Source organism: Mastacembelus armatus, chromosome 18 (assembly GCF_900324485.2).
Source record: "Mastacembelus armatus chromosome 18, fMasArm1.2, whole genome shotgun sequence".
NCBI classification, from domain to species: Eukaryota; Metazoa; Chordata; class Actinopteri; order Synbranchiformes; family Mastacembelidae; genus Mastacembelus; species Mastacembelus armatus.
Genome location: NC_046650.1, coordinates 6,401,900 through 6,425,935, shown reverse-complemented (window position 1 = coordinate 6,425,935; position 24,036 = coordinate 6,401,900). Strand labels below are relative to the sequence as shown.

Here is a 24,036-nt window from a genome sequence, read left to right as displayed (position 1 = left end):
GACTTGAAAAATGGAAACAAGGATATTAGTAAATTAAAATATATTTGATGTTATTGTGGTTAGAACAAACTAAATAATTTCAAATAAAACCCACCTGAGCTAATATCAGATCCCAACAGGCTACATTTCATAGTGTTTCCCACAGGGAGGTAAACTGTCAGGGTGGTAGAGGGCGACTAATCTACAGAGCAAGCAGAAAATATTAGCATAAAGACTTGTGTTGGCTTTGTCCTGCAGCACATTGGATGAATAAAACATTTACTGTGGCTAAAATATTGGCTATCTGCTTTAATTTAAAAGATAAGCCATCCATTATTCCTATTTAGGGTCACAGGGATCTGCTGGAGCCTATGCCAACTTTCTTTCAGTGAAAGGCAACACCACACCCTGGACAGGTCACCAGTTCATCACAGAAAAGATAATGCAGTGATTTTCTGTTTTCTGGTTTTCTACAGCAAAGACAAATAAGCTGAACCAGCTTCTGTTTGTACACAACATTCACTGGGCTTTTTTTAAAAACTTTTTTCAGATGGAAATAAGTGACTGCGAGTACACCTGGTGAACCTAGAAAAACAGCGGAGTGGCAATCACTAGGATGGACAAATCGCTCAGTTCAGGTGAACATGAGCCATTTCACAGAATGAAAACAATAAAATACGATGTAGTTTGGTACAAATTTAGGAGCAAGCTTAATGGCTAACCAAACTTTACATAATAAAATAAAACTGTGTGTTGGTGTTACAAGTTTCCTGTTTGCAGCATGTGTTTCATATCAAAGTTTGGTTTACCAGAATAATTATTTTCTTCACCTTTTATCAGTTTGCTCCACTTTCATGTCTCAACTTCAGAGTTTTAGGAATTCACTGTTTGTACAGATAGGAAAGGTTTGAATATTATAAGACAATTAGTCCTTTACCGTTGACTTGTGGGAAAACTCTTAAGTACCATGATGTGAAAATTACATCTTGAAGTCCAGATGGGCTGTAATTTTGGCGTCTTATTTGTGATTTTATCAGGGCCCCATGCTTCATTTACTTTGGAGATTGGATTCTTTCAGGCAGCTCTGTAATTAAACATTTTAGTGGCTTTGGGGAGTATCTGTAACTTGATCCAACGCTCGCATTAGTTTTGATTGTTATCTTGTGTTTATTTAAAGTCTGCCTGAGGTTAATAGAACTATAATTATACGCAGGGATAATATTTTGCCCCTTGAAGTTCAGAGAAAATGCCGATACTTTTGGATTTTCATGTGACTGTTTTACAGATTATGTTTGCAACCATGTAACAAGCATTGCATTCATCTTGTATATTGCTAAAGACCCATTAGATGTAGAAATGTATTAACTTAAATAATGCAATGTTTACTGTGTGTACTTTGCATTTCAATTTGTTGGACACAATCTTCACCATCTCCAGATTCCCAGTAATAATGATGTTGCAAGGTCAGACTCATCCTCTGAAGGAAAGGGTTAAAACTACAATCGCAGAGTTTCCAAAAGCCCTATTCAGAAGGGAATAACATTATTACCATGTGCTTCCTTTATGTTTAACTCCAGATAGGAATTTAAACTTTGCAAAATTACATAGAGAGAACAAAAAGCCACCACAGGGAGTCTTTTGGGAGAGGGAAGAGAAGAGGTGAATCAGAGTCAGAAATTTTACTCCTCCACAGAGACATAACGCATAGACATGAAACGCATATTTGTATGATTGAGTGGGGCTTTAATGTCTCTAGGATATTATTGTCAATGTCTGTCGTGAGTAAACATCCATAAATCTGCTTAGAAGTCATAGAAAAAAATGCTGTTGAAAATCAACACTTTTTTTTAGCTTTAGGTAACCCAGTTCTAGTTGTCTGTGCATATATGCTATGTGTTAATGTGAGCAGATTTACAGAATGTTTTGACTGTTTACAAACAAAAAGTTTTATATTGACAGAAAAATGAATCAATTTACAATGCTTGCACCCTTCTCTGGATTTAATTTAAGGAAAGACTTCAAACACTACCAACCTTGCTGAAAACCCGTTGGTAGTTGTGGCTGTAATTATTACTGAGAAGAGGGTTAAAACAATTGCCTACATACTGTATGTGCTCCAGACTGGATGAAAATCACTAGCCAGAACAGGTATATTAATAAAATCACCTCACCTCCCCTGGAGAGTTAAATCCTGACAGAAGGGGGCTTAAGACACCAAATACTGTGCTATGCAAAATATTGCAAAGTTTTTTGTGTTTTGTGATATTTTTGTATAGATTTATTGAGGTGTTTGTTTTTGTTTTGTTTTGTTTTTGTCTAAAGGCCAATTTTGGTACAAGTATGCCAACCTTTGCAATACACGTTGTGGTATGTGACATACTGTAGGTTCATGCCGTTCACTTGTCCTTATAAAAATAGTTATTGGCTGAATAGATTCGTATAGCATTCAGGACATACTACAAAACTATGCATCTTTTATTACAAGCTATAAACTATAACCTATAGCTTGTCAGTTTGCAGTTCAGTCTAAAAAGGTCTTCAGCTCATATCACTAGGGTTGGTCTTTAGTACACAGCACATTCATAACATATTAGACATATTACACATAAATCAACACTATACTGCACTTAAATGTACTGTTGTACGCTCTGAGTGTGTGGTATTTTTGCATTCAAGTGACCTTTGGCCTGGAGGGGAACAGACACAGCATAAATATTGAATTAATTTTAAAGCTGATGGTACAGTATGGGAGGTGGCCTTATTTTGCTTAATTTGTGTGTGTTGTTGCTGTGTTAAAATCATGTCAAAGTGTAATCATTTACCTGCTTCTCTTTCTCATATTACAGCCCAGTCTTCTCCCTAGTGTCACATTCTGTGATTGATGGAATGAGCGAAGGAGCAGAGACAGATACAGCGAGGCGGCTGTATTTATTGAGGCAAATAAAAGATTGATAGAGCAATGGAGGCAGAAGGGGTGAAAGAGAAACATGAGCTGTCAGAGCTTCTTGAATGGCACAGCAATTTCCACCTGCAAAAAGGCTTTTGAATTGCTGCTCCACTGGCTCAGAGTGAAAACATGCTCTCTGTGATGTGATAGTATCTGACATGGATGTGCACCAGCAGCCAGTTATGTACGCACTGTTTATGCACACACTTGCAAGTCAAATTTTCTCAGACAGAAGTGAAATCAAAACATTTTTGTGTTATTCAGGTGCACTGAGTTAATTTTCACTGCAAAACTGGAAGAAAAATGGTGACTACAAGAACTGGATTGGGAGAAATGCAGGCACACTCCAGGTGCACTCAGCTGTTCTTAATGTGGAAACAAAAGAGAAGGGGAAGACCTTTGTAGGCCCAAGCAGCGTGATGAGCCTGTTAAAGCAGACATCAACAGAAAGTCAAAAGTAAAGCAAGTGCTTCTTCAGTGTTACAGAGGAATCTGATGTCAGTAGTATCTTCATCTCCTGCATCTCAAAGGCAGCAGAGCAGCAAAAACAGCTGGGTTAAAGTGTATATTACACAGGATGAATGGATTACAGAGATGGATGGTTCTCTTCTTCAGCAGTCCTGATAGTTTGGACTTTGTTCTTCCCTGTCACAGCCAGTGAAGGGCTGAGTGAATATGTTACCCAGCCAGCCAGTTCATAAGTCATCCCCTAAAACCTCATTGGAGAGGAAAGAGCTGGAGGAGGAAAGGGGAGAAGGAAAAGAAAAATGTGAAAGTTGCAACCCGGAGAACAAACTCACGGGTAAAAAGTGAAGAATAATTATAACATATTCATCACATTATGCATCATCCATCAGCTGCAGGGTCATTGATGGAGCCCAGAACAGAGGTGGAAGCCAGCAGGAGTCGTGCCAGCCTCGGTCGGCATGTGTTGAACGGTCTGCTGCTGTGTACTGGGGACATGGAGCACTTGGATAAATATATGCAAGGTATGACTATATATGTATATATATATATATACATATATATAATGCAGTCAGTCATCATTCATTGCCCAACTTAATTCTTTTGTTAAATCCTGAATTGGTGTCAAGGAATCCAACACAGGAACATGTTTTGTGTTTCTTTCCTGTTTTCAGCATCTGTGAAAAAGAATGTATTAATAATAATCCCAAAAGTTTTGTGCAGGAAATGCTGTCAAAGAAAATGTGTAAAATACTTTCTTTCTGTATCCTCAGGCAAGTTGTTTGTGCTGCAGCTGTCGATGTGGAGCCTGAGAGGGGTGAGCAGGGTGATTTTGGCCAACAACCCGCTGAGTGGTTTTCTCATCCTGACTGCACTATTCTGGGCTTCCCCCTGGCAGGTCCTATTGGGAACCCTGGGTGTTCTGGCCTCTACACTAACAGCTGTTATTATGGGACAAGACAGGTGGAAGGATATGAACAACTACACACCACATGTATATACATTAAAAAATGCACACTTTTGTATGTACAGTACATAATGGTATTTTGGTAACAGCACACTACAGCAAAATATACACTTAAACAGTCAAAGCCTCACCAAAAACCTGCCTGTTGCTTAAAAGCCAACCCTGTAACACAAGTCTAAGTCTAATTTACTTGATCTACATCACTAAAGTCGATTGAGGCTTCTACTTAAAATTCATGAGAACAGCCACCACCAGGCAATTCTTGTTTTAGTTCCTCTTCCAAAATGTATGTCACAGACAGTATGATATGCTAATACACAACCTTATTTTAGGGTTTTAAAAGTAATGAATAGCTGAACTGGGGCGCCTAACATTTTTAAGTTTGACACCCTGGGGCCTCCACCCATTAAAACTGAGCCCTTTGTTTCATGAAGGGTTGTAAAAAGCAACACTGAAGTGAGTTTTGATCATGAAAACAAACATCTTTTATGATCCTACTGTATATCACTTGTATTACAGAAAAGTTGTGTTTTGTGTCTTCAAAATGTTTGTCTGTCTGAAGTACTGAGGTGTCGGGAGGTCTTCATGGCTTTAATGGGATGTTGGTGTCTCTGCTGATGGGCGTGTGCAGCTCAGCTGGAGACTGGTACTGGTGGCTTCTTCTGCCTGCTCTCTATGGCTCAGCTGCATGGTAGGAGACAAACACGCAGACGTGTCTTTCTGTAGTTTGATTGACAAAATGCTTTCTCTATATGCATACCCTAAAAACCATGTAATTCCTTTTATTTCAGTTTTTAAATTAAAACTTAGAAAATGTGCACCTCAGACATCTTTTATGCTCAAGTTGTCAGATAGTTTTAGCAAACAGGCCTTTGCAAGCCTCAGAAGCATCCAAACACACACACTGTAGCATGGTGGGCATCCAAGAACTACTTATCAAGATTAATCATAATTTTCTCACTGCAGCATCCACTGGTATTTATCAGGACAGTTTGTTGTGCTTTCACCTGCAGAGTATCTTTCATTGTAACATGTAACCAAGGTCCATTTCATTCAACAGTGATTGGTATATCCTTTCCCTCTACAGTGTCTTTCTGTCCAGTGGTCTCTCTTCAGTGTTGGACCACTGGGATGTGCCTGCCTCTGTGTTTCCCTTCAACATCATCATCATCCTCTACCTCCTTTGTACTGGTTCAGATAACCCCTATTTCCCGCACCACCCAGCTACACCACTGTGGAACATGGAGCCCAATGACACCCAGCTCATCGTAGTAGAGGTAAGTATCTGATTGGACACTTAATGAAATGTTTGTGTATAGTTTGAGTGAAATTAAAGAGAAGCTTTAAAAACGTTTGTATGATCAATAATGCAGTTTTGCTCTGTATTATACAGAGAGGCATTGCTGTTATTTAGCCTAGCCTCATACACATGGGGCATTGCAAAACCACATCTAAAAAAAAAAAAAAACATAATGAAATTATTGTATGGAAGCACAAGTTGCATAAATAGGATAGTTTTATGTTACATGTAGGGTGGATACAGCTTTTGCACCTAATTGTGAAAACTGTGTGTTATATTTTCCTTAATATAAAGACTATGTGGTGTATGCAAGCTATTATTATTTCACAGTATATGCTAACACTGCATGAAAGTGTCAGATCTAACTTTGGGACATGGACAGTTTCATGGTTGGAAGTGCAGGTATATCATGCAGTGCACAGAAGAAGTGGTAGTGCAGTGGAGTGAATTTTATTATCGCCCTTCTCACAATTTAATGGTGCAGTGAGTCGAGGCCACATTCTTCTGAGGGGAAACTAATATTCTTGTCCAGGTTGGGCAGCAGATGTAAATATTAAGCAGCTGGTATGTGCTAGCAAAGGGCAGATGTGTTTTTATGATTTCATGATGTGCTTTTCTAATAGTCAGTATGTTACTGTGCTCAGTGACGCACAGTTTCCATAGAAATTCTCACAGTATGGCCCTATATGCAGCTATAAATAACATATGATGCAGCAAATAAAAGTCTGTTTTGTAAGTTTCATTCATTTTAAATCATACATACAGAAAGTCGCTGTAAGAAAAAATATTAGCTGTATATACTCCTTAAATAATAATGTAACTTATTGTTTTTACAGTTTCAGTTTAACCAATACAGGTTTGATTGAAGTGACAGATCTGTCAGTACTGAGAGTCAAGTTTTTAACCAAATCTAGGTTCTACACAGTTAGACTTTACCAGGGAATGAACATTGATCTTATTCTATGCAAAGCAGTGAGTATTAATATTGAGCTGCTTATGTAACTACTGCATTCATATTGAATTTACATGCTGTTTTCTTGCTGTTGCTGTTTTTATTTTATTGCAGACTATTTATGGCAAATAGCAACCCTCAAATTCCACTAGCAATTTGTCATAAGATGAGTATAATATTTAATTATTAATGATACTGAAGATTTTCATAGTTTCTGTTTTATTATAAGGAGTTTTTATATGGGCTCAGATTGGGAAAGGAAAAAGGATTTTTAAGGCTGAAGTTGTAATTTCACTTCATCAGCATTTCAACAGACGAGCTGCCATCATGAGGGTATCTATCAAAGTAACGTTTTTCAGTGATATTTAACAAGAGGCGGCTCATCAAGCCCCATGATGAGAACAGCAGGTGCGGATCCTTCATATACTCAGTGACAGGATATACGAAGAGGGAAGAATACAGAAAGACAAAAAAACAAGCTGAATTACAGTCAGATGTCCTGTGTGCAGCTGCCATATTGCAGCCTGGTCTCCAGAGTGAACAAGTTACCGACAGGAGCACAGAATGAGTAAGATCAGCCGTCTGTGACTCACCAGTTACTTAGCAACAGTCACTGATGGAGCCCCTGTTAGGGAAATAAAATCAGCCCAAACTGTTTTAATTAACAGTTCTGCTGATTAAAACTCACAGTAGAAGTGAAGTTACAGTATTGCACTCCACTTAGGGTATTTATCATATTTTACTTTCTGTGGTCTGGGATTGTGTAATATATTTAGAACTGCTGATGGCCCCGGATTGAATATCATGGATGCCGGTCAGGTTTCCTGAAAGAATAAGCTAAATGGGATTTTTTTTAGGCAGCTGTAACTTGGTCCAGTCGATTAAAATGCACCATGGTGCACAGTGCAGCTTGTAAAGAAAATGGTTAGTTTTTTACCACAAGCGAATCTAAATCAAGTACACATGCTTGAGACTTTGGTGAAAGGATCCAGAGTCTCACCACCTGCTGCAGTTGGAGTTTGATCTCTGTGAGCCAGCTGGCATTTCAGTGCTTGAAGAGCGACTGAATTTTAGACTCAGTGTTTTTCCTTGGAAAGAGACAGAACAGAATATGTGAGCTGAATCATAAAAGCTCTTCTTTTGGGCGTAATGAATGTACAGAAGGATTAGCATTTGTATTTATGTACAGTTTAACATTATGTGGACAACAAAACTTCAGAGATACAGTTCTATGCAAAGTCCTATATATAAATAAATACATGTATATCTCAACTGTACAAGTTCAGTATTTTATTATGTGCAGTACATAATGAAATCATTTAAAGCTGCACCAATCAGTGTTTTTATATTAACAGCAGGTCAAATAAGTATGTTTAAGGTAGAAGAAATGTGAAATGTGATCCAGCTGTGCAGTTGCTGTCGGCTCCACAGAGCACCGTAGCATCTTTCAGCTCACACAGCTTTACTGTTTAACCCTCTTGCATCGTTGTCATCCTTCGTTTGCAGATGCAGCAGTCACCTTTAGGTAATGGGTTAGATTGATCCACTGCACACTGTCTGCCCAGCCCCAAATAAACAAAGTTTGCAACTAGCTAGTGAACACAGAGCTTCCTTTAACTGCTGCGGAGAATTGTATGTCCCTCAGGTGTTGGTGGATCCCAAGCCAGACTTGTAAGGAAAGTGAATATTGCATTTGTATTTGTCAGGAGGCCAGAAATACGATTCCAAATGAATGCTAATGTTTCTCTGTGCCTTCTGGATGTTTAAACAGTAATATTTTTTATTAACGGAGTTGCCGCATCAATTTCCTTGGATAACAACATGTTAATGCTGTATTTTGCTGGCTCCGAGACATAATCTTACTGGACCTGTAAGAGGATTTTGGTATACAACTACTGGATTTGAGCACTTACAGATGGTGTGTGTGTTTTAGAAGAACATTAAGAGCCAGGAGTGGAGGAGGATGTTTCTGCACACGATGATCCACAAACTGACTGTGAAGTTGTCTAAACTAGATTAGTTACACTGACTAAACCCCCTCAGCGCTGTTAGGTGTCCTGAATATAGAGTCAGAGATTTACATGTGCATCAGAGTATGCACCTCACAATAAATAATTACTTCCTCCTAGTTTTAGCCCCTGTGTTTAATATTAGTTCTCTCTCTGTGTATTTCATAAACTATTTCAGAAAAACTGTTTTCACACCTCTTTGAACCTCTTTTTCTTTCATTTTAATATCTCACATATTTTCCTCCATCTGTCTCTCGCTCTCTTTTTAAAAGTGGTCTCTTTCATACATTCCCTTTGGTTTTATACTCTGGGTGATCTAAAATCTCTAAATCCTTCTATTTACTGCTCTGCTTCTCTTCTCTGCAGTCTCCATCCATTTCACTGCTCTTTTATGCAAATGTCCTTCCTCCTCCTCCCACTTTCTCTAACACTTTTTTTCAATTGTCTCTATCTTGTTTTCCTTCTGTTCTTCTGCTCCATTTAGAATAAACAACTACATAACCACATTTTGAAGCCAGCATAATAAAGTCAATTTGTTTCTGTTACACTCCTTATGCAACAATTTCGTCCCATCCATTTGCTTCTTTCTCTTTTCTTCTCTCTTTTTTCCACCTTTTAATCCCATTTTTCTTCTGTTACTCTTCTTCCTTCCTTCACCATCTCTCCTTGTCTCATCTTTGCTCTGGTTCTCTAGAGATTTCGATGACGTCAGTCCTATTTATATTTAATGTCTTCAGCTTTTACTCTGCTGAGGATGGCGCTCTGGCTGCGCCGAGAGCGTAGTTAGCCTAACTGCACGCAGACATACACATGCATACACACATAGAAGCACACGCGCACAGTGTTGTGTAGTAGTGATATAATTAAAGACCATTTATGACTTGTAAATATCAGTGACGGGCAGATGCACCCAACATGTCGCCATGGAAACTCACTTCCTACTGGCTGTGGAGTATGAAGCATATGTGTGTGCAAGCGTGTGCATGTGAGTGTTAAATTGGGTGAAGAAAAGAATAACTGACTGATTGTGACTGGGAAGAAAGCCCACATATTTTGTCATTATGTCTTAGTAATCATGTCTTGTAATTTTATAGATTGTAAGACTATATAACCGTTTTCAAAATGCAGTGTCATATTTGCCTAATCAACCTCATTTCAAATCCCTCCTCTAACTTCTGCCCCCACTGCAGGTGGTACGTGGCATCCCACTTGGTGTGGGTCAGATCTTCGCCTGTGAAGCCCTGGGACCCTCCCTCCTTATTCTGGGAGCAGTACTGCTTTACTCCCCCCTGCTGGCCGTCCATGCTCTACTGGGATCAGCAGTTGGAACACTCGCTGGTGAGTCTCAGTCTCTGTGGTCATGTGCCAGGTCCTCATTTTGTCCTTTCATTCTCTTCTCCTCTTTGCTCATGTGTCCCTGCTTGCAATGGGTGACACCCTGACCCTCGAAGGTCTGTCCTGTAGCTAGAATACCTTAAATAAATACCTGCCAGTTTTGTGATGTGCCCCAGTTGCTGCAGCCATGGTTTCACAAGTCATCATACTTATGCCAGTAGCATAATGCAGTATCATAAACCTTTATCTTAGGCAACAGAATAACCTCGCCATTTATAAAACCCTTAGTCAGCACCCAAAATGGATTGCAGGCTTAGCAGTACATTTTAACAAGGTTCAAGTCACTAAGGTTTATGAATCCCTTTGGTGTATATAAATGTGAAATCTTCAGACAGGCCGTACCAGGCTGTGGACACTTGTGGTTCCACAACACAAACAGCAATTAGACAGAGTGCAGATAACCACTGACTTGTACACAAATACACAGACCTGTGGCTGTGTATGCCTTTTACATCTGCCTCACTGTGAGGGAGAGAGGGAAGATGAGAAATGCTGGGAGTTTAAAAGACATCAGCCCCCTGCTTCCATCTGCTGCTGTAAGTACAATACAGTGTCCCTAAATACTCTGGTGTGTGTGTGTGTGTGTGTGTGTGTGTGTGTGTGTGTGTGTGTGTGTGTGTGTGTGTTTGTGTTTGTTTGTAGCTATGAGTCATACTCTACAAAATATGGAGGAGTGGGAGTGAGCTTGTACATACACACACTTGCACAAACCTGTGGACACATGCTAACGGTGGCAGATACACATGCACACACTAAAAAAAAAAACCAGTGTGACAAGAAAGTAATCAGAGGGGCATCTTTAATGAGATTGTGTAGGCAACAGAGCAGAGAGGAAACAGCCTGCTGGAGCATGGCAGCTAAACGTATAAGAGCAAAAATACCACATAAGGTTTTTATGGCTTTCATTTATGCATTCTTGTTTCATTCCATCCTTCCTTCCACTTCAATTGTACAGTCCCCTTTTTCCCGTGCTTTCTCCAGCGACATTTCCTGTCTCTTACTCATTTGTAGCATCTAGAGATTTTGAAAAGGTCTTGTTTTCTGGTTACTTAAGAGTTTACGAATCGATTTTGAGATGTAATTGTACCTTTGACTGTCTGAAGAACAGGCATGACAATATTCTCCATTTTTGTTATTGTCAAATCCCAACAACACAACCAATGATGAACCTAAGTTGTCTGGCAGAACCTTTGTTGTCCAAAAAACAAAACCACATCATTTTACGAATGCTTGAATTATATGCACTCTTCAAATTGTTCCTTTTTTTTTGTTGTTCTTAGACACTTTGAGACTTGAAAGAATGTAATTTTAAAAAAGTTAATCGCTTTTTTGGGAGGTCATAAACAAAATCTGGACATTTGCTGTTTGATCTGAATTGGTTTTATTGCCAAGTATGTTGGACACACAAGGAATTTGACTCCGATACAGTGACTCTCAGTGTGTTTGTCATAACAGTTTGTGTTTTACCATAAAGGGTGAACTGGCTGCTCAGAATTAGAGGTCGACCGATATGAGTTTTCTCTGGCCGATGCCGATATTTAGAAATCAGGGCAGCCGATGGCCGATATATGAGACAGATTTGTTTGGCCGAATTTAATTTTCCCCTTTCATCTCTTTCCTGTGTGTCGAATGCACAGACACATTTATTGAGGAAAGTTATCCTGCGTGTTTTAGCACACGTTTCTACTTTCAGATTTGTTGCACACATGATAAACACGGGCAGCATAAATTCTAATACGCTACGTTGGAAACAAATGGTTTTCCCCTGCCATCATTAGCTGAAGCCGTGTGTGTAAAATGTAAACAGGGCACAGAAACAACAACAGAAACAGACAGAATTAATAACATATGAGTTTATCTGTACAACGCATGCTACTATAACAGTTTAGCCGCTGGGCTTGTTAGCATGTTTTGGTACCCGTGCCTACAGCCTAAACTACAGCGCGCTAACAATACAGACCCAAAAAGTTATTTACAATCGCTCTCCAAAAGTAGCTTCATATTTAATCAATGAAATGTATCAGGTTAAAGTTAAAAATGAAAGATAAGTACTTTCTTACTGTTTTTGGAGGCTTTACAGCAGACGGGAACATCAGCTCACTGAACACCGGTGGTGACAGCCTGCTTGTCGCAAGAGGGGTCCTTACATGTTCCACAACAACGCTTAGCTGGTCGCAGATGTGCCTGCCTATAAATTGGTCTAATATACAGCGAAATGGGCCGATGCCGATTAATTAATATGTGCAAAAAAACGGCCGATTAATCGGTTCGGCCAATCGATCGGTCAACCTCTGTCCAGAATAAATGTAAATGCACTAAAACACACCCGGGCATAGCATTAAACGAAGACACAGTGCACGGTGAGTTAGGATTGTAAATAAGTGCCGCAGGTCAGACTCAAAGCTTAATCCACTCTGACAGAGAACCAAAGGGGAAAGAAGGATCAGTGTCAGGAGACAAAGGAGGAAAGTGTCAGATGGAGAGAGAGAAGAGAGAAAAGGGATAAAGTCTGAAGAAGAATAAAGGACAGGGAATAAACTGAGTGAAAGGGGAGAAGTGGTGCCATACAGGGAAGGAAACAAAGAGGCAGATACTAATAGATGTAGTACAGAAGACAAGAGTTCTCCCAAAATAATCAAGTGCGTTGAATTGATACTATCTTCTTTACCACTTCAGTCAAGTCGTGCTCCTGGCAGTACCTTTCTTCTTGTGTCTTACATCCCCTCAATGAACAGCCCTTTTCTTCTTTCTAGTTTTCTCTTTCTCCTTCAGTCCTTTCATCTTATTAAACCTTTCATCATTCTTTTCACTTGCACTACTTTATCCAGTGTGTCTCTGCATTCATTATCCTTCAGTGTCTACAAAATGCTGAGTACAAAGACATTCTGATTTCAGGAAGGAGAAGGTGGGAGTGTGTGTGTGTTGTGTTCTTGTTAGCACCGATTTGAGTTTCAGTTGAGTTGTAACCAGATTTAGCCCCGCCTGCCGGTAGTGATTGTCCAGTCACTGCTGAGCAACCATTACCAAGCACAACGGGCCTGTCAAGCTATGGATTTTTGCATGTCAGCAGTGTGCATGGGGGTCTAGTTATGAAGAAACTCTAAAGCACTTTAAGAGTTCAGACTCATTAAGATTCTTTTGAAAGCTAATCAGCAGGAAATATAGAAAAAAAAAAAAACACATTCTCCAACTAGTAATCAGAGGCTTGATTTTGTTCATTTCTGTATTAAATGAGTGACAGCAGTACTTAGTTAGGACTGGGCCATTATCATTCTCCATATCATTAGCACTATTCTCACCTTCTCTGTAATCATCCTTATTATTTCATTCATCCCATTGTCATTATTACCATTAGCACTCTCTACATTAATCATTCTTCTTTTTATTTTCATTGACATCACCATCATTTCCTACCTTCACCAAGAATATTGTGGCCAATAATGTTTTCACTTATCACTTCAGAATAGCTTCCACCTTAAGTGTCAGTGCTGTCGTCACCGTCTCATTCATCTCCATCTTTGGTGCAGTCGACATCAGTTTAATCTTTTTTTTTTTTTTTTTCTTCTTCAAGGCTAAAGCTGAGGTGAGAGACCAAAGGCAGGCAGACAGCAAATGTTTAGAGTTATGTGGATCCCTGACAATACTCATGGGGAATCACTGTACTGTAGCTGTGCATGAGTAACCCGCCTCATCACCTACTTTTTCTATGGGAAGGGATGAGATTGATGAAGTGATACTCCCCTTCAGACAGAGAGAGGAAAGAGATATGAATTTTACCTGGGACAGTGTGTGAGGCCATATTTAGAGCTGTCACTCAAAGCATTGTGGTGCAAAGTATTCCCATAAGGGGTTTCCAGAGAAGGATTTAAGGGGCTGTAAGTAGGCCACAGCCTCCTACTGCAGTCATGGTGCATGAGGTTGATTGTAGAAATGCTTCAAAGTAGAATCAGGATCTGGGGGTAAGAAGTGAGGCACTTGGTGGAGTCAGTGAGGGTTCACTTGCTAACTTTAAGAAGCTTTATATTTATGATGTGACATAATTAGTATTTTCTAGTTGAAATTTTATACCTGCCAGCTTTGACGTACTGTGCACTACATCAGACAGGAGAGAAAAGCCCCTGGTCCTGCAACCAGGCAGTAAATACTCAACACTAACAGTTTGCCCACCACTTTGATCCAAACTAAAATGTGACAATAGCTAACGACTGAATTGTCAAGACACTTTGTACAATTATTCAAGCTCTATAAAAAATGAATCTTACTTACTTTAGGAATCCCCTGACGTTTCTAGTGAGTGGTTGATGTTGACCTTTGTTGTCTCAACAACAATTAGATGAATTACTATGAAATCAGGTCCAAAACCTCTGGATGAATATTATTAGCATTATCAATTCTACGGCTTTTCATCCAGTGGCGTCATGAACATTTGTATCTGTTTATTAATTTGGTTATTAATAATCATCAGTCTGTGGTGTGAGCGTTGTCATTCCAATGAGCAAATGTACACATGCTGGAATGCTAAACTATATGAGTGAGTATAAATATCACCCACTAATTATCAGCATGTTAGCATGCTATGATTAGCGTTTATCTCTATGGACCACAGCTGCCAGTGTTGCTGTAGGCAGCAAGGGTTTAACTTCACATTAACACATGATTAAAAGCATTAAAGGCCTTCACAAAGAAACAGTACTGTAGCGAAGTCTATAAAATACAGAAACAAGGCTCTTGGCTGGAGAAATGTGGGTGGAAACAGGCTTACCACACAAAACAGTGTGTGGTAAATGCTGCATGGACAGCAACAAATAGTTCCCTCTGCCTCTTATGCTGCTGATATCTGGACAGTGTTAACAAATGGACTGCATGCAGAGCAATCCATTTAGCTGCAACCACAAATAGTTTTCTCCTCCAAGGTGTCAAAGGACATAATGATAGATTCACCAGCTGAATGAAGAGCAAAGCCCCAAAGTTAGCTATTATCTACTAAACAAGGGATTGTGTACAGTTCATTTCAGTACCAACCTATTAAACTGTCCTCCATTTGGTCTTCAGCCAGTCACTGTGGTGTGGTGCAGGCAACAACTGGAGGAGAGAGGAGAGAGGAGAGAGGAGGAGGAGGAGGAGGAGGAGGAGGAGGAGGAGGAGAGAAGAGGAGGGGGAGGGGGAGGGGGAGGAGAGAGAGAAGAGGAGAGGAGGACATATTAGGTCTGATATGATAAGCGCTCTGTGACTCATTCTATTAGCATAGCAACACTACATCACATGCATACACACACACAGATACACCAATGGCAAAAAAACAGTAAAACTGTTAGTATCCTCTGGGGCCTCCCTCCCACATTACCATTACTCTTTAATGACACCCTTATGTGGGGATGGGGGTGAGGAGAACAGCGTGCTGTGATGAGGGAAGCAAGGAAGTGGTGTGAGTGAGAAACAAAGGGAAAGGGTGAGACTGAACAACAAGAAGATTCAGAAGAACATAATGAGGAAGAGACCAGACGAGTGCAGTGGGAGACCAAACCATTAAAAAGCAACTACACAAGAGGGTTGCTGTGAGGGAGGAAACACACAAAGCATAAAGAGGCAATGGATGGCAGAGGAGCCAAGCAGACACAGTGAAGAGGCAGTGCTGGGGTGTGGACAGTCTGCTTCAGGACCAGACTGCTAAGCTGCAGCCCATAATGTCTTGTAAAAAGGAAATCAAATGCAGCGCAGCCTGAGGATCATTTATCTACAGAAGAATTTCCAAAATTGACAGTTACCCCAGATAATGTTTTAAGGAAAGTCCTGCAGTGTTTCTACAGGTGAGATGCGGCTACTGTGATGTCTTTTTTTTTGTGATTTTTAAATGTTAACACAAAAATATGGCACTTACCAAGGTGGAAATGTGTCCATATGACAATCCTTCCCTCTTACCCAACAGCAGACATTCAGCTGTCTGCATGTGTGTGTGAATAATACATCACCTACAGGGTCACTCACCAGACAGTGTTCAGTAATTTTTTATGATGCTGCTTTTACTCAAGAAGGTAAAATTCCACAGTTGCTGCTGCAGGGTTCATGCTCCCACAAACATAAGGACTGTAAATATCAAGGAAACAGTCAGACAGCAGGTTTAAAGCTCATTCCTTTCTAGAGCTGAGCAGTGGCAGCACATTATTTATCTGGGTGGGGGTAACAGGACAGATGGCCTCTGCTTGCAAGTACACACACACACACAAACACAGATGCAGCGTTCTGCCTTGTATGTCATGTAAAAAAAAAAAAAAAAAAAAGCTAAACATGGTCATGATCTGACAGTGTTGAGTGCAGCTACATGAAGTTACCTGTTCATTTGGTGCATATTCAAAAACATTTAATGGAACTGCTCTGCAGTTCACCCCTTTCTGTGAGGTGACGTGTCAGCCAGGAGTAGATTAAACCAGTTGATTTTAGATACAGGATGTGGCTTTGGGGATGGCAGTGATGACTTGGGTCCACCTGTTTGGTCCAGACTGAAATATTTCAACAGTTGGAAATAAGCCCAAGAAAACACATTTCTGCCTGTGTCAAAATAATGAATAATGTACTAAGACTCAGCTACTCTTCTACATCCAGCAAAAACTCCCCTGAAATCCTGAAAGACCATCGTGACCTTTCCCATGGAGTAGGTGCAGAGGAGGAGAGGAGGTTTTTGTCCATGTCAAGGATTTTTACTCACTTTTCAACCGAGGGCACATAACAGTGGACTTTTATTCCCTCGTAACAAAGGTTATATTACAACAACCTGTCACTCAACAGAATGCAGGACTGACTTAACATCATTTATAAATGTTAAATATTTCAGAGAAATGTTAAGCACTGTGCCTGCTGATTCAAAATGAAGCGTCTTGGCCTTTGCAGCCAAACTCAGTAACCCCACTGTTCCTGATGTCATTGTGAATTTATTGTTATTCTCCTTTAGGTTTGGGTTGAAAGACACAGTGCAGCTGCTGAATGCCAGCAGAGAAAAGCTCCGGCCTCTGGCCTTACTGGAATTTATCTCAGTCACCTTGTGCTCAATGCAGTCTGCTTATAGGGCAGCTTCAGCATTCACAGTGTGGTGTTTGATTAGTATGGATGTGGGTCAGAGGTGAGACCCTGATCTGGTGTTTATCCACCTACAGCATTAGTGTTCTGCAAAATCATCACTGAGATATGTGAAGATGGAGAAAAAATTAGAAGACATGTTATAACAAAGACTCTATACTGTTATCAAAGGTGTGAAGTCTCTTGAGAGATTCTCTTTTCCTCTCATATGGTCTCCTTACAGTAAAAGACTAGATTGTAATACCATTTGTCTTAGTGCAACTCCGGCTCAGCAGGGACGGGCATGATCTTTGTCAACAGTTCTCCTTGGCCCAGCCCTGCTCACCATATTTTCATGACATCTGTCTGAACACAGGGAGTCTGATCCAACCTGGAGAATTCCTAGATACATGACACAAAGCAGATAAATTAGCAACGGTTTCCCTAGTGCTGCTTCATATCCTGTAAAAATTATTACCCATGACACCACAGAAATAGGTCATTGCTATTGTTAGATGTGTATTAATTGTGAGGCTCTGAGTAGGTATTAACAAAATCCTGCAAACTGGACCAAATATACCTGTATATAAGCATGATGGGAATGGAAAAAGTAAATGTAAAAATGTCTTCATTAGTTTACATGCAAAATAAATATTGCAATGATTTGTATGTGTCTTGCACCACCCAATGGTAAATTCTGGTACTGCAGATTGAATATCACGTGATTATGATCTGTGTGTATATTGATGTGCTTCCCAGTAATGACTCATTGGTTGGTGTGTGTGTGTGTGTATGTGTGTGTGTGGCAGGTTTATCCGTAGCTGTGCGTCATGATTCTCTGTACTCAGGTCTGTCTGGGTTTAATGGAGCTCTGGCCTGCATGGCAGTAGGAGGAATCTTTTTCACCTTCAGCTGGAAGACCCACCTCTTTTCCATTGTCAGCGGTGACACAAACGCACACAACAAACACACACACAACTCATTTGTTCATGGTGCATAATGACTGTGTTTATCTAACAGACACTGTAATGCTTTACCACATCATTTAAATAGGGTGAAAAGTGCTGCTGTTGGTAATCATTTAGATTTATCTACGTGCACCCTGGGAACATTTCTGAGCCCTTTGAGTGATACTTTGTGTATCACTGCTCCTCTCAGTAAAAGATCAGCTCAGTCAGCTATGGTAAATTCAACATATTAGCTCATTCATCCTCCTCCTTTAACTCTACATCCTTATTTGTATCTCTATACTTACTGTATATAAACCCATTTTCCTCACATCCTTTTACCAGTTGTCTGTGCTGAATGACTATAATTTAGGAAAAGAAACTAATAATTCTGTAATTTTGTCAGGTTAAAGCTTGATTTATTTGATCTATTCAAAATGGGAATTCGTGCCTCCATCTGCCTTTGCTTTCACTCGTCATAAGAAAGAATTGACACAAACACACGGCCCGTCTGAAATTGCAGCTGGAGCAGCATGGACATTAGTGCTGACCAATTTGGCAGGAAGCAAATCTTCTCACATTAGGACAAGTGCTCTTAATTGGGGCTTTTAGTGTGTTTTCTATGAGGACCGACTGCAGCCAACCAGTGTTCTTGCCACTGCATGTACGTCAGCAGCGGAGGAATGATGCATAATGAGCATGGAGGAAATATTAAGCCTGAGTCTCTTCTCCTCTGCCTGCAGCCTTCTTCTCAGCATATGCTAACATTGCTCTGAGCAATCTGCTGGGAACTGTAAGTATACACACCTCAAGCCATGTGTGCATGAAGCTGCAACAAACAGTACAGATAGACATTTTCCCCTGTACATGTAACCAAACCAAAAATATGCATCAGTTACTTAACCTTAAACAACACATTCAACAAAACATCAGCAGCAAAAGTCGAACTATAATGTTGTTTGTGTCTTATCTAATAACATTTTGACTTATTTATAGCAGGTTTAAGGAATAGGGGATTAATAGACTTTAGGTTTGGTTGCAGTCCTGCTGTTTGGCTTTGTGGGTTGAAAATTTCTGACCTTCCAATGAAATCATCTTTGGGTAGAGATTCATACAAGTCTGTCTTTTTCTTTCTTAACCAAGCTGGGTCTCCCAGCATGCAGTTGGGCGGCTACTCTGACAACCACATTTCTGTTGCTGCTGACCGGCAATTTAGCAGCATACCGCATCCCTACTGGTCAAGTTATGGCCCCTGAACACAACCTGCGATCTCGCAGCCAATGGGAGGCTGGGAACACCGTGGAGAGGGAGAGCACTGATGTCTAATACCAGGTCACCTACTATTTTATATAGAAATAAAAACAGCCAAGTTAAAGGGAAACAAAGCATCTTTTAATTGGCATGAAATCAGCAATTCATTAGAATTATTTCTTGTTAAAATGTCAATTTTACTGTTATCAATAAAAACACAGATTTTACTCTACTACAGATATTTTAACCCGTTCATTACCCTGCATAGACATACTACTGTACATAGTACACCACTGCAAATTATTGTAAAAACAAATTGTACAATTGTACATGTACCTCCATGCAGGCAAATGGTGAGACAATGAATACACTCACGACAGGCAGAGTGGTCAGCTGCTCAGGCCTGAAGTTTGAAGGCAATTAGGCCCATTAATATTATTATTATTGTTGTAGTTGTTGTCAAAGGTTCTCTGAAAATGGAAGTCATTGTATTTTTGGTGATTTATTAATTACTTTTTATTTTTTTGCTTCTTGTTTTCTGTGTTTGTTTATATATTCTCAATGACCGTCCCTATTCCCAAACACACACATGCCTACATTCACACCTACATATTTAAATTTGAGCACAAACTGGGGAAGTGACAACTTTTTCCAACAAACAGTGGCATCTTTTCTGAAATTTTCTTTACATCATGCATTTCTATCTCGGTGCTCTGGGAATCTTATGTCATGAAGTACCTCACAGACAATGGTGTGGACGTTGGTAACAAGAAGAAACATACAAAAGTGCCTTTCAGTCTGTGATTATCAAGCATAATAATAAAAAAGAAGAAAAACGTACAAATAGAAATACTTACACCAACAGTACTAGTGTTTTTAAGCTGAATTACAAAAAGATGAACATTCATAGTTCTACGTACTTTCAGTTGAAGGTTTGATTGTGAGTGCTGTTGTGCTTCTATTAGTGTCACTGTGTGTGTGTGTGTGTGTGTGTGTGTGTGTTTGTGTGTGTGTGTGTGTGTGTCTGTCTGTATGTTTACCGTGGGTCAGAATAAAGGCAGAATGTCTATTTGGCACACACACCTTCCTACACCTCATACACAGTACACACACATACACCTTACATACACATTGTAATGTTTACAGTATCTGACAGCTTGGTAAATGAAGTTAAATGAGGGAGAGGTATTCAGTATTACAGTATGTCCAATTGAACCAAGTGTAAACTTCAGATGGGTGTGTGTGCGTTTCATGTATCTCATGTGTGATTGTTTTACATGCACAGTTCTATTTTTTTTGTCCTTTTGTTTTTAATGAATGCTCTGATGAATTTGAACATGCATGCATTGTATTTTGTCATTTTGGTTTCTCCATGACAGCTAAGAAAAGCCCTAAAAAAGTTCCTCCATTAATGTGGTCATGTTAGTCCATTCTGTTGAAATGATACTTATGTTCGTGTCAGTGTCGATTATGTAATCCTACCCCTGCGAACAGCCACACGATGTTTTGTTCTTCATGCATATAAACATTCATCTAAACTAAGTGTAAACAGTGATGCCATGTCTGGGCTTGGTCTGCTCTTAGCAGAGTCGATTTAACCAACAGGACAGGAGCTAGAAAACCACATCCTAAATTTAAAGAAAAAAAAAAATCTCATTTATGAACTAAACAGAGGGAGCAGAGCACAAGATCACCTGTTGTTGGGTACAGCAGATTACCTTACAGTGCCATCGTACTGTAAGAGCTTGGCATTTTTGGGAATGATGCTTATTTGCTTCCTTGCAAAATGACTGTTGTACCCTTTCACATACAGGAAGTCATGTTATCGGTTGTTAGAAAGGACACGTTTGTTGCTGCTGTGATCTAGCACTCTGCTCCCATCTCAACCTACACTGCTGTTGACTTCCTTGAAACTTGACTAAAGCTTATAATCCTCAGACGGGTAGAATCTGACAAAGATTAGCACAGCTCTGCAGAAGGTTTAAATTCAAAGCTTATTTTATATTTTGTAAATTCCCCAGAAATCTTGGGATTCAACCCCATTACTGCCACACAGACTCAAAGGAATCTAGGATTGTCCTCTAAGAAAGATTTCCTCTCCGAGGGAGAAAATACAGATCCTGCTTCTTTGCAAAGCTGAGCTTTCAGTACACATATAGTCCATACCATGATTCTAACATCTTTCTATATATATAAGTGCTTTTGTGTATCTTCTGTCTTTACAATCTGTGTGTGTGTGCACGTGTGTGTGTGTGTGTGTTTTCTTTTAGAGCAGCCTCCCTAGCACCACTCCCTCTCTGCTCCTGGCTTCTCCTCTGAGGATCTCCAGGAAGCCCAGTTTTGTCAAGAACTCCAGCCTCTGACGGTCTGTTGGCTGTACCTCGCAGAACACACCCTGAGAACCTATACACACACACACACACATAAAGAGGGTCACAGAAATGATTTTTATATAGTTAAGAGAGGACTGTGCTCTGGAACTGTATACGAATGGAGACTAAAGCAAGCAGTTCATATCAAGCCAATAAATGATGCAGCAGAGTCTGGGGTAGCTTGTCAAGAATAATTTAACATCTGCAGACATTCAGGTTTAGTATCAACTACCCTGCAGGCAACTAAATAAATGTTTTAGAACTCCTGAATTTAATGGTTTGAAAGTATCTACAACAACTGTATGTTAGGGGGTATCACATTGTTTCAACCTCCATATTTTTCTGTTCTCTCGCCGTCTGCACCTTCTTTTTTTAGTCTTGAGACAGTGAGCACTGAGAGAAAAAGAATCCTTCAAATAGCATGCACATTTGGTAAAGAGGTATATAAATAATTTCCAAGCATGTTTTAATATTGCATTCATTTTTTTCAAAGAGGCAGATAGATGGTACTTTAACCCTCTACAGCAGGGCAACAAAGTTTTTTTTAAGCCCCATGCCCAGTGCATGTGAACTTAAATGATGCCAACCAATCACAGTTTGTTAAAAAGTATCAAATTTTAGTCCAATAATATGTGGAAGTCACTATCAAGCATTATTTGAAGGCAGGACATGCTTTTCTGACAAATGGTCACAGGAGAGCACATGGTGTGAGAAGAAGGTAAAAATATTAGCCCTAGTAATCATATTGGAAATGACAGAAACTGTAAATAAAAAGTACATGTCTGTGTATGATGTTGTAGAGAGGGTTTTTGTCAGGTTTTATGAACTGTTTTTTATTTTGCATGATCATAAACGATAAGGGGTACTTCTTGAGGGACACTTTGGTGAGTGTGTTTGAATGTAATCATATATTATTTCCTGTATTTGTGCACAAAACTAGCTTTAAATGCAACATTATTAGTACTCCAACAGATCCCTGGGACCCTAATTAGGAATAAGCAAGTATAATAATGGATGTCTGCATGATTTTCAATTCTTTCATAATTTGTTGACATTTTTGAAAGATTTTCTGATGTTTTTATTGCTCTGTAATAGTTGTCTTATAATCTACAAATTAATAATTTTCTCTGTTGTTCTGTACTATTGTTGCACAATGTTGCCCTAGGCAATGAAAAAATATCTTGGAGTGGGGGGGTCTGAAACATAAAAAATTTGTTTTAGCAATAAAATGGCCCAAAATGAATCAGTAAAAGATGTTGAATCATTTTCAGCATGTACCATCAAAATGTGTGCAGTAGAGGGTTAAGTAATTTTCTCATTTTTACACAAAAAGGTCACACACTGCCCTGTGCCCATACCGTTGGCTTTGAGTGCGGTGAGGAGGGCGGTGAGCAGGGTGCGGCTGACGCTGATGTCCACCAGTTCAGGCAGGGCGTCCAGCCGCAACTGTGAGGGGAAGTGATAGAGCAGGGAGTCTGGGTACTCTCCCTGGTCCTCCTCCATCAGTTGGATCAAGTCCTACACAGGACAGCAAAGGTCACTGGAACAATCTGACAATGTATGGCTGATGAAGATAAGTTAACTTTGTCCTTATCAAATCAATGATTGGAGAAGACTATGCATAGCCCTCTGTTGTAGTTTCTTGCAGCCGCCGCTAGATGCCACTAATGAGCCATATTCAAGTGACAGCGTCTCTCACTCATTAGACCAGGTTTCTTTCAAGTTATCCAGCAACCAAATCTTAACAGTTGCATTTAAACTGGAAGTATCAAGACTAAGCACTATCATATATACATATCTCTTACATTGAGCATATATTTAATGCTTTGAAACACCAACAGAGTCTGCTGTATCAGCAGCTTTTATTTTGTAGACACAGCCTCTGTAATTACTGATAATTACTGATGTCCTGTCTGAGAAGCTGGTAAGCAGTTTTTCCTGGAATAGAAATTGCTAGCAGTGAGATTTTTAAGTCATATACAGTCAGCAATATGTATTTGTAAGAAAATACTTCGAGCAGTCACTGATTACTTTAAATAATGCTCCTAACAGAAAGACAAACCCAACCCTGCTTGGCCATCTTTGATAAAAAGTAAATCCGTCAGCTGTACACCTGTGGCTGCAGTGTGAACAATAGTCATCCATAGTGGGGCTGTCAGTGTGTGCACCGTGACGCACAGAGTGGGCCGATAAATGCTGCACAGATGTCAGGGACTGACTGTTTCTGTTACTCACCACCGGTTCTGTTTGGCTCTTTGCCTCGGTTCACTGAACTGTTTGTCATGATGGGCTAAAGCAACTCCATAAGAGTGGTGCTTGGCTGAATATGGAGTATCACTAATTTTGTGGCTTATTGATGATGATCTATTAATTATATGAACTAATCACAGAAAGCCATTGTG

General features: G+C 39.8%; 2 protein-coding genes across 8 annotated transcripts in view; one reads left to right on the top strand and one right to left on the bottom strand.

Moving 5' to 3' along the window:
• Positions 1-3,647: 3,647 nt before the first annotated feature.
• On the top strand, positions 3,648-23,459 carry LOC113125401 (urea transporter 2). 7 transcript variants are annotated; one of them, XM_026298821.2, is made up of 9 exons: positions 3,648-3,915; positions 4,165-4,354; positions 4,921-5,049; positions 5,446-5,635; positions 9,807-9,957; positions 17,874-18,008; positions 18,755-18,804; positions 19,155-19,343; positions 21,538-21,671. In XM_026298821.2, the coding sequence occupies exons 1-8, from the start codon at positions 3,768-3,770 to the stop codon at positions 19,335-19,337; spliced, it is 1,176 nt and encodes a 391-aa protein (XP_026154606.1). In that variant the 5' UTR covers positions 3,648-3,767; the 3' UTR covers positions 19,338-19,343; positions 21,538-21,671. The 7 variants fall into 7 exon arrangements, with proteins under 7 accessions (XP_026154606.1, XP_026154607.1, XP_026154605.1 ...); XM_026298822.2 differs by having other exon boundaries at positions 9,810-9,957; positions 19,155-23,459; XM_026298820.2 differs by having other exon boundaries at positions 19,155-23,459.
• LOC113125402 (protein O-GlcNAcase) overlaps positions 21,507-24,036 on the bottom strand; it is a 12,635-nt gene continuing 10,105 nt past the window's right edge. Inside the window, exons 16-17 of the mRNA XM_026298825.2 lie at positions 22,993-23,152; positions 21,507-21,665 (exon numbers count right to left, since the gene is read on the bottom strand). Of these exons, the coding sequence (XP_026154610.1) occupies positions 21,529-21,665; positions 22,993-23,152 (297 nt within the window). The 3' untranslated portion in view covers positions 21,507-21,528. The remainder of the gene's footprint in view (positions 21,666-22,992; positions 23,153-24,036) is intronic.

Bases quoted from the DNA above. Each gene is read 5' to 3' on its own strand.
- LOC113125401 (XM_026298817.1), top strand. From the start codon at position 3,768: ATGCATCATCCATCAGCTGCAGGGTCATTGATGGAGCCCAGAACAGAG. The intron at 9,958-17,873 runs GTGAGTCTCAGT...TGTGTGTGGCAG, and splicing joins AGCAGTTGGAACACTCGCTG to GTTTATCCGTAGCTGTGCGT. The intron at 18,009-18,754 runs GTGACACAAACG...CTCTGCCTGCAG, and splicing joins CCTCTTTTCCATTGTCAGCG to CCTTCTTCTCAGCATATGCT.